The sequence below is a fragment of the Orbicella franksi genome, chromosome 6, assembly GCF_964199315.1.
Source record: "Orbicella franksi chromosome 6, jaOrbFran1.1, whole genome shotgun sequence".
Taxonomy (NCBI): Eukaryota; Metazoa; Cnidaria; class Anthozoa; order Scleractinia; family Merulinidae; genus Orbicella; species Orbicella franksi.
The window spans coordinates 13,788,967-13,806,613 of record NC_138150.1 but is presented as its reverse complement, the minus strand read 5'-3'; the positions used below and the strand labels follow the sequence as shown (position 1 = coordinate 13,806,613).

General features: G+C 40.3%; 1 protein-coding gene across 1 annotated transcript in view; it reads left to right on the top strand.

The window, feature by feature from the left end:
* The first annotated feature begins 13,008 nt into the window (after positions 1–13,008).
* LOC145489624 (tectonin beta-propeller repeat-containing protein 1-like) overlaps positions 13,009–17,647 on the top strand; it is a 43,448-nt gene continuing 38,809 nt past the window's right edge. The window contains exon 1 of the mRNA XM_081468631.1: positions 13,009–13,558. Within this exon, the coding sequence (XP_081324757.1) occupies positions 13,154–13,558 (405 nt within the window). The 5' untranslated portion in view covers positions 13,009–13,153. The remainder of the gene's footprint in view (positions 13,559–17,647) is intronic.

Sequence of the window (17,647 nt, the reverse complement as noted above, 5' to 3'; positions counted from 1 at the left end):
AATTTCTTCAGTTCTTCTAGAGTGGCTAGCTGAAGGATAAAAACAACATTCATAAGCAAATTTCCACTAGTCACATATTTATTGGCATTTAATTGTTTACTGCTCAAAAGACCAAGACATGAAACTCTAAAACTACTGGTATTGTCCAGAGAGGTCGCATAATAATATTATGGGGTCAGCTTTTTAATTTGCTACTAATGGCAAGTTTGATTTTTTATCAAACATTGTAACAATTTCACCTACTAACAGATAAGCTGGATTATGTGTACTAAAGGCATCCGTGGTCGAGTGTCAATTGATACCCTTGATCGATCCTCTAAATCGACTCTCTATCAACACCCGATCGATACTCAATCAACACTCCATTGACACCTCGGTTGACACTCAATCTACATTTCTATTACTCAGTTTTGCAAATGTCACAGGGTAGGTGCATTTGATCACCTGGTATGACACCATTCTTAGCCCAGGAGACAGTTCAAAATGTCAAATGCCTGGCAGGTTCGGGGTGGGGTGGGGGGGATGGTTGGGCAGGAGATAGTGGAGTTCCAAATGACTGATCCATAAGCCTGATACAACAAATATCAAAACATATTTTTACTACAATTGCTACTGATCTCACTATCTCAGTGGTCAAAATTTGTTGTGGACTCACTCAGCTGCGCTTCGTGAGTCCACAACATTTTGACCACTGTGATGGTGCGTATCATTGTCGATAAGAGTACAGACCACACTAAACCATATGCAATTTGTTAAATTCAACCCAGTGAAGTCATTTATCAACATTAATGAACAAACATCATCATAATTTCAACTGTGGCAACAAACAGAGCTTTTTTTCAATAGAATGGTAACTAGAGACAAAAGCAGAAACTTATCCATAGATTAAATTTTCAGAGTCAACAACTCTTTTAATGGTATAATGAATATGATAATTAAGTCAGGTCGTGATGGATTGTCATGCATGGCTGACTGAGTTTTTCCTTCAATGCAAATTTCCTTTATATTTACATGAGCTTTCTTTCAAGGGAATTGTTTAAGCTCAGAAATTACCAGAGGCATTGTGCACAACCATTTATACATAAATAGAGTTAAGTTTAAGCTTAATTATTAAGTTACGTTTATTTCAAGCACTGATCATGCTAAAATCTATGCTATGACAGACACTTCAATTTAATGCACAAGACTTGACTGAGTGAGAAAAAAAAATTATCTTTGTCAACGTTTGTAAATAAGTATATGTGAATTGAAAATAAAGTTTGGTCTTTCTTAACGAAGAGCTTTGCCGATGAACTGTGATTCAGTCAAGTGCAATTAACCTTCGACCAAATTGTTTTCACTGCCGAGGATCTGCCTTGCCATAAATATACGCAATTCACAGCTCTTTATGTAGCCATTGCTGCGTTTAATTTACTTTTTAAACTCCGTTATTCTCTGAACATTGAAAACAAATGAACGAAATTCAGAGACTTACCTTTTCCTGGTCCAAAACACAACGAAAATTTCACCAAAGCCGCCATAATGAAGCCAAATGAAGAAAAATGTCTGCTTTCCTCACAGCCGACTTCGTTGACCTTTATTCCGATTGGCCAGAAAAATGCGGGAAGCCGCTGGCAGCCGCGTTTTCCCGCTGTTTTCGAGTTGTTTCCTTGTGCCACCTCCAGGTCAAGTGAAAACTTTTTTATTAAAAAAATACACATTGACAAAAAAGCAAGCTTTCATTTTATCGTTAAAACAGCAAAAAATACGAAAACGCAGGTTATTAGGGCGTTAAAAGTGGAGTCGCAAGATATGGCCATATTTGACCTCGCCTTTGACATGACATGACGTAGGATCAAAGTTGTACAAAGCCATGCCGCCTTTGAACGCCTTTGACATAAGAGATCAAAGGTATGCAAAGCCGTGGTGTCTTTGAACGCCTTTAGCGCGCGTCAAAACTGTAGTCAAAGTTATTGACATGTTTGACCTCGCCTTTGGCAGGGATCAAATGTATGGCAAATTCATAAGAAGTTTGATTCCCCCTTTTTACGTGGGTCAAAGGTGGAGTCAAAGTTAAGATCAAATTTGCCCTCCTCTTTGTCATGGATCAAATGTATCGGCAAAGCCATGACATTTTTGACACACATTTGACGCGCGTCAAAGTTTGGATCAAAGCTATGATCATATTTGACTTCGACTTTGATCAGGATCAAATTTAGAGTAAATCCAATTTTTCGTGCCGTGTTTTGACTTGTTTTTGAGATTCGGAGGGAGTCTTAGGCCTTAGGTCTTAGTGTTTTTCAGACACTCGCTGCCGTATTTATTGTTGACGCGCCATTTATTATAAGGTGGGTAAACATTCGCTTTCTGTATTTGCGCGAAATTCTTGGATGAATAAGGAACAATCATACAACAATCATACGAAGTTCCAGTTTTCGGACAGAACTTTCTGCAATTACATATTTAAATTATGTCACATTGAAATTCCTTCGTTCAGATGAAAATCCCGACAATTTCTGTGGAAATGAAATTCTAGTCATATGTTCTAGTAAACATTGTGCATGTCGCGCCGCGCAGTTTGCAACTGTCGGAAGAAAATTTACGCTTGATTGATTTCAACACTTTCAACTCCCGTCTATTGCTAAAATCAGCATTTTTATATCAACAACCGAAGTTTCACGGACAGATATAACACAATGACAAAGCCCAGTGTTTTCCTGCGTATTTATGGTTAGCAAGTTGAGGTCCTCTAGACTGATAAACCATGATTTCTTGATACGTTGCGTTTCCTTAGACTCAAGTTTAACAGGACTAAATATTTGCATTTGCCTTCAAACTTCACGCTAAACATTTTCAGGTCATGTTTAAGCAGAAAAGCTAATTTCTAAAAGTATAATTTACGTACAGTTTTGTCAGCTGGAAGCACGAATATTAGCTGACATTTACAATCGGAGCTGATTTATCGTCAACAAACTCCGTGCAACCAGCGACCGATTCTAATTTTTCCGCTGACAACTAAAAGTAGACTAGGGTATCTAAAAGATAGTAATGCTGCGGCACATTCTGTTGATAGTGACATATTTAACGCCGTGATTCATTTACCTGCGCGTTCCAAGACTTACATTAACTGTTATTTCTCAAAGTAGTGTCAAATCGTGGTATCACTTAAAATCTGTCGTTGTATGCATCAACTTCATGCATGATGACGCATCGATGGCGAGGTGTGACAAAGGATCGAGACAAAAAAGCACATCGTGATCTGAAGTATGTTTGGACATAAAACGATGCACATCAGCCTCTCCTTTACCAGATGGCGAAAATCGGAAGACGTGGAAATTGTAGGAGCAGAAATCTAACTTATAAATTCTGTACTGGCACGCATTAAATATCTCTAGAACTCGACAGAAGAACACACAGACTGTGTCGAGAACGTGTCCACCGCGATGTGTGAAAATGCTCAAGCTTTAGCTTAAATTCATGTTTCGATGAAAAGGAATAGATTGCAGCATTTATGAAATCAGCGTGTTCCACGGTTTTCGTTTGTTTTAATTATTCTACAGGCTTTAGTAACGACGATTTCTCTTCATTTAAGAATTCGGCGAAGGAGGCGAGACTGCTAAGAAATGACATACTAAGATTAAGATGTCACAATTAATCGTCCAGATTTACAAACTTTCACATACTGCATAGCAAGAGTTGTGAAAGTCAAGCACGATCTCCTTCACATCGCTTTACAGGGAAATCAGAGCAAACTTTCTCAGTGGAATCCACGCGAAAAAGGACGACGGCTCGACGAGTGTGACATCCTCGTGTTGGTCGTGGCGCAATGCACTCCAGTAAAAGTGGCGCAGTGCAGTCTGGTTAACTGCAATGCATTCTGGTAAAAAGTGATGAATTCGAGAATTCGTACCCCCTTCTATATATTCTTCTTAAATCCTGATTATGTTGCTGCTGGCTCGCTACGCTCGCTCCGCACGCTCCGCAGCAACAACATTTCTGATGCCGTTCCATGTACATAGACGGGGGGAGGGGGGTGCGTCTGCGTAAGAGCTGAGGCTAACTGAACTATTTTTCTCCACTGGAACTAATCAACACATCCCAGGACAAATGTAGGCCATGAAATAAAGCTGTTCCCACAGTAAACATCCCCAAGCCAACGCGATTCAAAAGTTGTGTTCGTGAACGTTAATTGTCCCAGTGATGTAGCACGTCATCTGGCATCCCGACGAAAAAGGCCACGTTATTGCTGATTGCACGGTCCAGAATCACAACTAAAAACTAAACCTTCTCGTGTGCACTTGCCTTTCGATGATGTCATTTGTTTTCGCCCCTGCTGCGAAAAACAAGCCTAACCTGCAAAATGTGTTTACTTTAATGACTCTCTCAATGACCCCCCCCCCCCCTAATAACTTGGGGCTATATGTATGTCTGCTGACTTTTGTTTGGACATATGTCTGCGGACTTTTACCTTGGACATCAAAACACCAATGCAACTTATATATATAATTACTACATTAAATGTCAAGGGCGCTGCATGTGATCTTTTTTATGTATCCATGGGTATTAACCACACCGGGGAAATTTACATCCAGAAATATTGGTCATACTCACTAAATGCAGTTTCCCGTGGTAAAAGGGTCATTTACCACGATGTCATCATAGCCTCGATTGGCCATCATACGGCGCACAGCTTGCGTGATACGATGCAAGATTTCGGGAGAGCTCTTCGCCCCGAAAGGAAGACGCGTGTCGTAGAAAAAAGTATCTAAATTGTGCCCCGTGAACCGCCACTTACGGCCAGTTGCCTGGTAGTTTGCGGGATGAATCGGAACGGAACGGTAAGCGTGCTTGAGATCTATCTTAGCCATGTGATAATTTGGTTTGACCAATTTAATCGCGTCATCGAGAGTTTGAAATTTCAAAGAGCGCGTAATAATGTAATCGTTGACCGCATGCCCATGCGGCCGAGAGCAATCATAAATGACGCGTATTTCAGTTGAATTAGGCTTAGGAATAATCTTTCTTTAATCTTTAATCTTTAATCATCATTTATACACGGTAAAAACATCAGGTAGAAAAAATTACATAATAATGACTAAAAATCCAAATCCTAACATTATATTAACTTACATTAATATGCCACTTAAGAAAAATCCTGGTTTCCATGAATGCCGTGTTTAAACATTATGGTAGAGAAGGTGTTTAAATTTGTTAAATGAACCAGACTTTCTAATGTTACAGGGTAAGCTGTTCTGAAGGGTAGCGCCGCTGTAAATAAAACTATTTTTCATGTAGTTAGTTCTTGGAAAGGGGGACAACAAGTTTGTTTACCGAGTCCCTCAGAGAATAGCTTGATTCATTTCGCTTTATAAATTTAGACGTGAGATATTCCGGAACAAGACCGTTTAAAGACTTGAAAACCATTAAGGCGTTCTGAATTTGACGTTGAGATTTCAAGTCTTTCCAGCTGAGTTTGTGAAACAAGGAATCGACATCCACGTCATAGTTTGATGAAGTTATAACACGAACAGCACGGTTCTGTAGTTTTTGTAGCTTTTTAGATAATTTTTTGCCACAATTACCCCAGACAAGGCTGCAGTAATCAAAGTGAGGTTGAACTAGTGAGTTGTAAATATCGAGTAGGGTGGATTGAGGTACAAATGGCTTAACTCGCTTTATGGCTCCAACAGCGGAAGCGATCTTTTTACACAGTTTATCAATGTGGGAATGCCACGTTAAATTTTCATCGATATGTATTCCAAGGGATTTCACAGAAAAAAACTTGTTCAATCGGAACATTATCAATGGAAAGTTCGAGTGTATCAGATAGAGTACTTAATCTTTGCCTGGAGCCGATCAGCATAAATTCAGTTTTTGTAGCGTTCAAGGTACGTTTGTTAGACACTAGCCATTTGCTTAGCTTTTCAGGGTCGTGAGATAGATTAGACTGGATCAAATGTAAATCAGAACCAGCATAAGTAATGTGGGTGTCATCAGCATACATTCTAGGTACCCTGAACGATAAACAGTTAGGCAAATCGTTAATATAAATTGGAAATAAAAGAGGACCAAGGATCGTTCCCTGTGGCACACCACATTTAAGAGTGGTGAAGTCAGAGAGATAACCGTTGTGTGCGATTCGTCAAATACGATTTGAACCAATCAAGAGTTCTTAACGCTCTTAACGTGCTCACAACTGTGGGTCTAGAACGCAGTAATAACGTAATTGCCCTGCAAAAGTTCCTCGCGAATGGTTTGCTCCACTTTAGCCTTAGTGGAGGGGTTGGTAGCTGATTTGTAGTTATGCATGTCCACTGCTGTGAACGAAACGCTAATGGGTGCCAATTGAAAGCCGTTAATAATGCCGTTCGCTAAAATCATCTTCGTCGCCCGCGAGTTCCCGTAACCACAAATTTTGGTTAAGAGGTAAATTAGAAAGGGGTAGTCATTGGGTTGGGGCCCTTGGTGGTTGCTGAGTTTGGGAGTTACGGGAAAACCCCAAGTTATTTTGACTACAGGCTGTGAACCCCGGCTACGCGGCGTTTGCAAGCATGCTCATACAAGCAAGCGGTGAGACTACAACCCCTAGAGCTGTTAAAATTCCGGCAAATAGTGCGCCCTTTGTTAGTGATGGCCGCAAACTGTGAGTTTTGGTTAGGGCGATTACCATTGCGAGGCGTTAGTTGCGGTTTGGGAATGGGCTCTAATAGAACCGTGTGCAAATGATTGGAGTCAAAGCTCCAAGGATAATTTTAACTGGCTTGCAAAAGACGAAATTCATCGCCATAGTTTAAAAGAGAAACCCACCGAAAGCGATTAGCTAACTCCATAATCTTAATTGTATATGCTAGATAATGCTGGATGTCTTCGAGAGATAACAGCTTACGACTAGCTAGTAAATTATAGAATATTTGCTACTAACCACCCATTGCTGAAGGGTGACTTGCTCTAGTTTAGGCTTCTTAGTGCCATAGGAGACAATAAGTTTGGTGTTTCCACCGTCGGAAATTGTTCTCTCATCCTCTCTGGGAACAATATTATCACCAAAGTCGACAATCCTTAAAATTTTCTCACCCTTGGGGAGCTGTGCTGGCTTTAAGAACCTCTCTGAGGTTTCTAGTTTGTGTTGCCAGTCGTTGTATTGCTGCATCATCGCTGTTCCGTCGCTGCACTGGGCTGCATTAGGCGCCGCTTGTTGAAGTGGTTGCAGAATTCCATCTAGTGGCGTTTTAGGAACTTGCCGCTTTAATTCCGCGATGTCAGTGAGTGGAATCCCGAAGGATGAAGGGGAATCCAGTTGTTTAGCGGCTTGAATTTTTGCACGCTTCTCTTCTATACTACGTCGAAGTGAAGCCACCTTTCGCTGCTTGGCCTGTTGTTCCTCCTCGAAGTCAAGGCTGGCAAGCTCCTCTTCCAACTCAGCTATTGTGGTGTCAATATTTGCCGTTGGAGTGAAAAGTTTCCGAGGAGAACTCTTTTCCTCGCCTTCGCAGAATTTGCTGGGAATTCCCCAGGTGTGCTCGCTGGCTGGATTGCCGCATCCAGGCTGACATGCTGGTAACTTGAAAAAGCGCGAATAATAGATAGCTATTGCACTATTGCTAGAATGATACTGGTGTACGCTAGATCCTAATACTAGGTTACATACTAGGTATTTTAATACCGTGATAACAATGGGGTGACAGGCCTACACAACTCCTATCCACGTGTAATAGCCGCTTTGAGAGTTTTGCTCGAACCAGTATATCTTTGAGGATCTGCCCCTTTTGTATGGTACGATAGGGGGATTTCTGAATATTTCGCTAAGCAATAATCCTGTTTTTAGGAGGACATTTCACCAGAGTAGAGCCGTTAGAGGTCATAGGTCTGCGTGGTTTCCACTGCTATCCGCGTGTAATTTGTAGAGTTCGACACTTCTGTTTTTTTTTTTTTGCCTCGTGCTAGTTTTTATTGGCTCATTTGTATTGCAAGATATGTTTTAAGCTCTCTAAATATTAGCTCTGGAGGGACAAAGTTTGAAATATACCGTGAACATGTTGGTTACTTGCACTTTGTATTATTACGCCGGGATCGGCTGTTTGATTAACTGTTGCAAGTTATATATGCTGCTTCTTATCACGGGTGTCATATTATCTTTGTTCGGCTTCGCCAGAGATAGCTGTAGCTTTCCTTGTTGAAAACTATGAGTCTGTCTTAGAGAGACGTTCTTATGTTTCTTGCCATATCATTGAGCGTTTTGTCCTTCCAGTTTGTTCGTTCTGGAACTGCAAATGTAGATATGTTCACGCGCAAGTCTGTGGACTGTTTTGCGTGTTGTTTATGATATTGTGTGGTTTTGTTGAGGCAAAAGCTCTGAATTTAGGAGTTCTTCCTATGATTGTTCATCCAGCTCCACGTTGTGGTTGTCATTGCTTTATTTGCGATGTTGTCAGGTTTTCTTGAGACTGTTAATAGTCCCTCTTTTGTTAGGAGGCTCGTAGCCTTGTAGATCAGGCAATACCGCGGTTTCGATCCTTCTGGATCTCATCAGTTGCCGATAACTGGGAGTGGTAGAGACCAATGCTCGGTAACACTCCGCACCTGGCATATTTTTTTGGCGGATCGAGAATTCTTGATAGTGATTGGTAGTTTTGCCAACAGCGAATGGTGAGCATAAAGTCTTCGATCCTATTGTACACAGCTTGACACTGTGTTTTCTATGATGGCTACAACGCTTATTTTCCCCAGCATGTGTGATTTGAATTTAAGGATAAAGCGTAAGATAGTTATGCGTTGTAATTATACGGCATATCTCCAAGTTTTGGAGGGTTGTGTAGAGTATTTTGCACGCATTTCGTATGTTTATCCTTTGTTTTCAGTGTCGCTAATGTACACCTTGGACTCACATGCTGTGATTGGATTAAGTTTGTACAGGGGCCATAACCGGGGACGGAGACCGTACGTCTTGGGATCCGCGCGCACCTATGATATGGGACAATTTTTCTATTTTTAGAACAAATTGCGCCATCCTGAGGTCATATATCCGCGCGGATCTACGCACATGTCGGGGGCTCTCGTGTGGATGTTGTCACGTTGTGTGATCAAATGGTGAGAGTGGCGAGATTCTCTTGCAGATTTTTCACAGCGATGGCAGGGAATAAGGCAGGGAATAAGAACCAGGGCTCTTATATGTAGTTTTATGCTCTGAGCTAATGGAAAACGTGAATTTTTCAGGCTCGAAAACATGACTTCGATTTCGCGCTGTGAATGAATAATATCTGCTCGCGCTACTTGTACGCGTGAGCTTTTGCGCTTTTTCTGTAAAGAAAAGTTATGTAAGAAAACTCTTTACTCTGGTATCGAGTTGATTGAAACAATGCTCAGTCATAACCAAACCCTGTTTTGATAGTTTTGTATTGTTTCTGTTTGTTTGGCGAGTTTGCAAACGTTTTTGAAAGGAAAGTCTGACGCGTACAAGTAGCTCATTCAGCTGCATAGTGCAGCGCGTGCACGTTCAAGTCCGAGTCAGTGTTTTCAATTGTTAACAAATCTTGACAAAGATTTATTTCGTTGTCTTTTGTGCCGAGATGCTGCAACAATTTTTACCAATGCCAAAAGGCTACTAACATCATGTGTGTTTCTTTAACATAGTGAAATTTTACACTGCGAAAATAAAATAGACAAGGCCTGTTTTGATAACTCGACCAACAAAATCGAAATCTTTATTCGAGTTGATTAAAGAAAGCGTCATCGTAATTTTGCTGATTATTTCTGCTGTATTCACATATTTTCAGCTAAGCTTTTAATATGTTCTCAAACATTTATCAACCTTAAACGTATTTAAAAACCACATATATTATATTAGTTCGATGTCGTTTTCACACGAAAGTGGGGAAGTCCAATTTGTCATGTTTTACTGACTTAATAATACACATGAAAAAATTACTCGATTCTGATTGGCTGAGAGCAGTGCGGTTCAAGTGTAACACCAGTGCAAAAAGTGTAACATCCGTGTAAAAAGTGTAACACCAGTGCAAATTACACATCGAAATTCTGGATTATGATTGACTGAAAGAAAATAGGAACTTTTCTAATAAAATGATATCACGTAAAATGACGACGAAAATTTTGTGTTGAAACTTTGAAAAAAGTTTTCTCAAATGACAAAAAAATGGCTTCAAGAAAGACCTTCCGGCACTTCTTCCGCGCGAATTTTTTCATGTTTATATTATTAATAAGTAATCATACGGTTTTTCTCGTTCAATTTGGAGTTAATTTGCACTTGTGAGTTTTTCAAAAAGCTGAAATTACACTCGCCGAAGCGGCTCGTGCAATTTCAGCTTTTTGAAAAACTCAGTCGTGCAAATTAATTCCAAATTGAACTCGAAACCGTATGATTACCTATACTTACAAAACACGAATCGGCGGGCGCTCTTATTCATCGACAACAGACAATTTATTGGATTTTTATACAAACAAAACTGAGCAGCATCTACAGACAAACTTTATTGTCACTTGTTGGCCTTGATAAAATATCAAGCGTTCCTTACAATTCAGGCGAAACTCAAACTTGCAATTATTATTACTATTTTTTTTTTCACTGTTCGGTCGAGATAGACTCTGGCGAAATCCTCGCAAGCGTGTGGCAAGAGGAGGGAAACTTTGAAGTCCTGAAACGCTGCTATATCTAACTATATCCAACTAGTTTTTCGCTGTGCTTTGGAAAAGCTGTTAATCTTCAACATATGTGAAACTTAGAGTGGAGTAATGTGAAGCTCTTGTAAAACAACACTATACGAAAAGAAGCAGCGGAACACAACTTGGTCAGTGATATCATAAAGCGGCACAAAACTAAATTCGACACTGTCTTATTTCACTCAAACTGGAGCAGCTTACGACGAAAATACTGAAGTAAAATTCCAACAGACATGAACGTATTGAGTTGTGGGCCAAAAGCATCAAACATTTCGGGAATTTCGGACGCCATTTCCCCGCGCTACATCCGCAAAAATCCTCGCAGCATAAACGCGCGTGTGCCGCAGGCGATGGCGCAATTTGTTCTAAAAATAGAAAAATTGGCCATATCATAGGGACAGCCCCAATACTAGAAATAGCGCGCGCTTACGGTCTCTGTCCCCGATTATGGCTCCTGGTTTGTACTCGTACGTGATAGGACGGGGCCTGCCTGGTAAAAATCAGTAGTGATAACAATGGGGTGACAGGCCTACACAACTCCTATCCACGTGTAACAGCCGCTTAAAACATATAGAGCTTAAGGTGGTATGGTACCCTAAAATATGGCGATGTTCATGAAAAATTCAATTTCTTGGAAATACAAGACTTAAGACCCTTGAGGACTTGTCAAAAACATTCTGAAACGATCTTGCCGAATTTCCTTCCAGATGAGTGTGAAATTTAAGGAAAGTACACAGTGGTATAAGTTTTTTCACGTGGCAACGGCCATAGCAACGACTGTTTACTATAAGAACGTGACCAAAAATATAGATTATTTTTAACTTATATGAACGAAACTATTTAGAAAAAACTTTTAAGACATGCACAACTCGATTGGTATAATTATTTGTGAAAAGCTTTGCCTCAAATTGCCATCACAGGCTCATTCATTTCCCTTATGACAAGGAATATTTCCCACAACTGCGGTAACTTTTTACAAAATAGAACAACCATTGCACCCCGTCCCCCGAGATCCAATCTGCACCCCCCCCCCCCCACACTATTTGTGGCTCGTTAAATGCTTAATACTTCGTGTAAAAAACTTTAAGTACATTTTTCTCAAAAGTTTAATTTTGTACCGACTGACTTCGCGCCAACATTTCTACTTTGCAAGGTTTTAAAGTAGAATTTCTGAACTTGGGCTCATCAAAGACCAATAGTGTCGTGATGATATAAACCAAAAAAATCGTAACATTTTAAGGTCTGTCACGTGACATGAGATGATTTGTCCACTAGGTGTGGTAAAAAATAAGGTTATTTCCAAATAAAGCTGTAAAAAGCACTGAAAATAAGAGTTAACTGTCAAAACTTAGGTTCATATCACAGAACAAAACAGAAACTTACATGATATATTCATTTGACAGTCAATTCTTGTTTTGTAAAAGAGCAGGAAGTGTTGGCGTCAATACTATAAAACACTTCTTCAAAAGGCTGTGGCTGGTTTCCATAGCAACCATTTTGAGTAAAACTCTAGAAATTTAATTTCTCTTCTTGAGTGCAATAGCACACAATTGATCTTTCTTCACCATATTTAAACAAACTTTTTGGCCCATATTGAGGGTACCATACCACCTTAAAACATATCTTGCAGTACAATGAGCCAATAAAAACTAGCACGTGGCAAAAAACAGAGGTGTCGAACTCTACAAATTACACGTGGATAACAGCGGAAACCACGCAGACCCATGACCTCTAACGGCTCTACTCTGGTGAAATGTCCTCCTAAAAACAGGATTATTGCTTAGCGAAATATTCAAAGATCCCCTTATCGTACCATACAAAAGGGGCAGATCCTCAAAGATATAGTAATTCGAGCAAAACTTTCAAAGCGGCTATTACACGTGGATAGGAGTTGTGTAGGCCTGCCACCCCATTGTTATCTCAGTTCGAGCAAAACTCTCAAAGTGGCTATTACACGTGGATAGGAGTTGTGTAGGCCTGTCACCCCATTGTTATCACTGGGGAATCGAATTCCCAGCACATTCTGCGAAGGCCGAGGAAAAGAGTTTTCCTCGGGAAACTTTTCTCTCCAACGGCAAATATTGACACCACAATAGTTGAGTTTACAGTTATTTTACTCTTAAGTACGTAGTGGAATTTTATTGACTTGCTATAACATTATGCTGTGACTGAACCCAGCTGTGAAACTAATGAGTGGTTGTCATGTCTACATTCATATCATTCACAATAGTGTTAATATTCAACTTTAAAAAAAATCGCGAAATTAACGTGTCGCGAAAATTTCATGTAATAGGGTAAGTAAAAAGTTAAAGTATGATATATAAATCGTGGGAATAACTTGGTGGGGGTGGGGTGGCGGGGCTTTAGAACAAGAAAAACACCGAATGAGCCTACTGTACGAAAATTAGTTGACCTGCAGAGTACGCCCACCTTGCTGTGTGCCTCATTGGCCGCGTCAATACTAGGGTCATGGTGACTAAACTGTTTTTTCGCCTGGTTGATGTTGTCATTTTGCTGTAAAGCGGAACAAACGCGAAACTCTTCTCATCTTTTTCTGATTATTTCCGAGCTGCAAAGCGGCTGGCTAGTGGCTGCAACAGCTCATGATACAATAGAAAGTATCAAGCAGGTGATGGGAACAAGTCATTTGTGGGTAATTGATCGTGATGGACGTGTGTTTCTGTTCAGTGTGAGAGACAAATCTTGGCGACAGATCTCTACTCCGGAACTTGGTTCAAGAAACTGTTTTAAACGTGTCTCAGCCCTTGAACAATGTGCATGGGCGATAAGTGCCAACCAACAACCATACGTGTTCGTTCATGCCACTGAACTTCCGATCAGAGTCAAAGTAGAAACGTACGAAAATCAAAGATGGGGAATTGTAAATGGTTGGTCAAAGAAGTCGGTAAGGAGATAATTCTGTGTAGCTTATTTTACAATTCCTGGACACAGTTAAATGCTATTTGTGTACATACTTTGACGGATTTAAACAGGTGTTAGTTGCAATGAATGCTTCCGGATATTTACATCCCAGAAATGTACTGTATTCGGAAAATGTGTGTTCTATTGTGCAATAGTGACGAAACAGGCTGATGTGTCTGGCACTGATGGCATGGGGTTTACTAAGTGTGATATTTAGATGATATGTTTGAACAATTTCGTTATAAAATGGTTTTAATAATGCAAAATTTATTTTCCAACCTTTTATCCCGATATATTTCCTGTCTATATAATTTTAAGACTGCATGCATACATGTACAACTTAGCCTGCGTAGCAGGCGTATAAAGGAGAGGGGGTGGGGGAGGAGGAAGAGAATTCGGGGAAGGGAACGCCTGCTACAAAAGCCGCTTCTTCTGCATCTCCGCCTACTGTTTTACGGTAATCGGATTAACATAGCTGTCGGTTCAATGACTAATCAGAATAAGGCACGCGTTTTTCTGCATGACTGACTTTACGCGGGAAAGCATGAAAAAATATTCATAGCAGCGAGCATTGTGAGAAAATCTTCAAGCCCTGTAATGTCAGCAACTCCCACAAAGGTTTGTAAAAGAGAAAGAAAACCAAAGATAGACATTAAAACAGCAGCTGCAGTTTTGTGGAGTAAACTTTACTTCTTTCCTTCAAACTTTCATTTGAAAATCTATTTCCCTTTGGTTGTTCTGGCACCACATGATTCAAATGAAGCTGTTTACGGTCAAGTCTTGTTGACTGTTTTGCGTGTTGTATATGCCATTGCTTGACTTAGTTCAGGCAAGACCATGGTTTCGATCCTCCATGTGGATCTCATCAGTTGCCAGTATTTCTAGAATGCTCTGTACGTCTCTAGTTGCCACTAGCACAACTCGACGTATAGTTTTCTCGAAGGAAAGCTACAGTGTCTCCGAAAAAAATAGTACGAGAACAAATATGACATCCGTGATAAGGATCTACCTACTGTACTTGCAAACAGTTCTAATCACAGCCGGCCCGGCGTCACAATATAGAATGCAAGTAAGCAACATGTTCACGGTAAATTTCATATTTTGTCCCTCAAAAGCAAATTCGTGGAGACTTAAAAGCATATCTTGCAATAGAAATGAGCTTAAACAATGCATAAACACATGGCAAATTACAGAGGTCTCAAACTCTACGAAGCGACACGCAGACAACAGCGGAAACCATGCAGACCTTTGATCTATAAAGATTTGCCATAGCACGATCTAAAGGCTTAACTCTAATTAAAATTCCTCCTTATTACACAACATGAACTGCCCTTCATAAGCACGAGTGAAGCCACAAAGAAAGGTCGAATGACCGAACAGAGAACAGCAAATGTACAAATGCCATGAACTGTAGAAGTCATGTAGGCTAGTCAACCCCATTTTACACAGTCCTTGGCGCAAACAAACATTTGATATATGAGGCTTTTGCTGTATCCTGAGGGTAACACCGCTAATACATCTTTTCCATCCGGAAGAGATTTTTACTGCAACTTCTTGCTCTGGTTTGAATTTGAATTCACCACAAGCAACGACGTTCAAATCAGCCAAAGCTCTCGCTGGCACATCCACTTCAGCCGCCATTTTAGTTGTTTGCACATTACTTCACAAAACCGTCCTATTGTCCGATTAACCAATCAGAATTTTGCGGCCGTCAACGACTGCAGAAATGAACCAACAGGGGTCTTTATAGCAGGTGTTCCTTTTTCCCCTTCCCCCCTCTCCTCTGTTTTTTCACCCCAAAATTCTCTTCCTCCTCCCCCACCCCCTCCCCTTTATCCTCCGTTTCTTTTCCCCCGAATTCTCTTTCTCCTACCCCACCCCCTCCCCTTTACACGCCTACTACGCAGGGTATGTACAACAAGGTACTACAAAGTACAATATTTTTTACTCTTTCCATCGCATGCCAAGAAGCCCAGTGTGCCCAATCAATGAAAACCAGTAATCGATATAATTGATTTCAATCAATATCAATTAATATCAGAAATCAATAAAAATCAATGATCAAAAGAGTTGTGAGTATCGATTTTCATTGATTGTTATTGACTTTTTTAGTTTTACTTCAATTGCAGCCAAAAAAACAAACATGATGTATGAGAGATTAGTCTCCTCCGCAGCCATTTTTTGGGCTGTCAGGCAATGCTCCCCCAAAGAAATGGCTGCTCGCGTTTGAAGCACATTCCTTTCCTTTTGTGTTTGTGGTTTGCTTGTGTTCTGTTAAACAGACCAATCACATAACAGCAAAGTGTGAATGATGTAAGCTTTCACATGAAAAAGATGTGGCAGATAATCTCTAGTGTATTGATCATGATAGCATGCAGTGCAAACACTGAGGGATTTTGGCTTTTGTTTTACACCGTGCACTGCCAAAAAATAGGCTGTGTTTGCTAGTTATGATAATGACGAATGAAAACAAAAAATGTGAATGAAAGCGCCAAGTGTTTCACATGCTCATAGCTGTGCTCAGCTAATGAAAGAATATATATTTTCTGGAAAAATCAAATTTTTTATTTTTTTAAAATTTTTTTATTTGCAATAACACAAGGGAAAACAATGATTACAACACTAGCTCTATTTACATTATATTGCTCTAATTATTTACAATATTTAAATTACAATATCTAAACGACTTACACTACTAACAAATACAGTTACACTACTTACACTACTAACAAGTACAGTGACGACAAGGGGCAAAGAAAAAAAGAAGAAAAATAGATAGTTAATGTTGCAGCTCCTAGGGAGTAGTGCTTTAAATACCCGACAAACACAAGCAATAAACATGCGTTCTGTGGCGTAAAGGGGGGAACACCGCTCCGCAATTGGCATGACAGACAAACTTCCATTGCGTGACCAAATGCCAAACTTATCTCCCCAGCGGTTAATAGCGCTTAACTCCCCAGCACTAGGAGCCGATTCTGCCGGCATGTGCTGGATCGGACAAGAAGAGACATAAAAGAGCGTTAAACAGCGCCACTAAATTAGGGAAAATGAAGCTTGGGGAAGTGGCTGCAAGATTTAACCGATAGCGTGTCACGAGAGGTGAACACCGGTTTATTATTTATATTAATGAACAACAACAGTAAACCTCCAAAGGGAGGGAAAGGTGGGAGTTACAACTTCGAGGGCTAACTAAAAGTTACAGTAGTGATATAACGAGCAAATGATGCTTAAGTCCAAGCTAAGACTCTTTTATAGGTAGAGTGATGTCTGGGTTTAAACCAATATAAAATCATGTACCATGAAAAGTATGGAGCCCATGTGGCCTTGAACGAAACAAGAATGGGGCTATTTAAAAGACTAGCCATACAAAACGCATGATATAGTTAAACCAGACGTTGTTGCAACATGCATGTGTGAAAGGCTATTGTGAATATTGTTTAAACTAGACAAGAAAGACTTCTATAATGTTCTAACGTGTAACAGTTCTATTGCGTTACGTTTAACAATAGTAAGCTAGTGACTGTATGTAAATAGCATCACACTCCATTAACTGTGCTTTAACAATTGACTTTAAAGCTTTATTAATGTTGCAGTTCCTAGGGGGTAATGCTTTAAATACCCCAGCAAACACAAGCAATAAACACGCGTTCTATGGCATAAAGGGGGGAACACCGCTCTGCAATCGGCGTGAGAGATGAACTTCCATTGCGTGACCTAATGCCAAACTTATCTCCCCAGTGGTTAATTCTGCACTTGATCGGACAAGTCGGCGAGGCCAAAAGCTTGCGTGTCCTAGTAGCGTAACTCTAAACGGCACTATGCACTGACCTCCGGTCAGCATCGTGCTAGAGTGTAGACAGTTCTCAAGCCTTACTTATCTCCCCAGCACTACAAGCCGACTCTGCTGGCACGTGCTGGATCGGACAAGAAGAGGCATAAAAGAGCATTAAATAGCGCCACTGAATTAGCGAAAACAAAGCTTGGGGAAGTCGCTGCAAGACTTAACCGCCACTGATACCTGTGGAGCAGGTATCCCCCCAAGCAAAAGAAGTTCTAAATTAAGAAAAGAGAA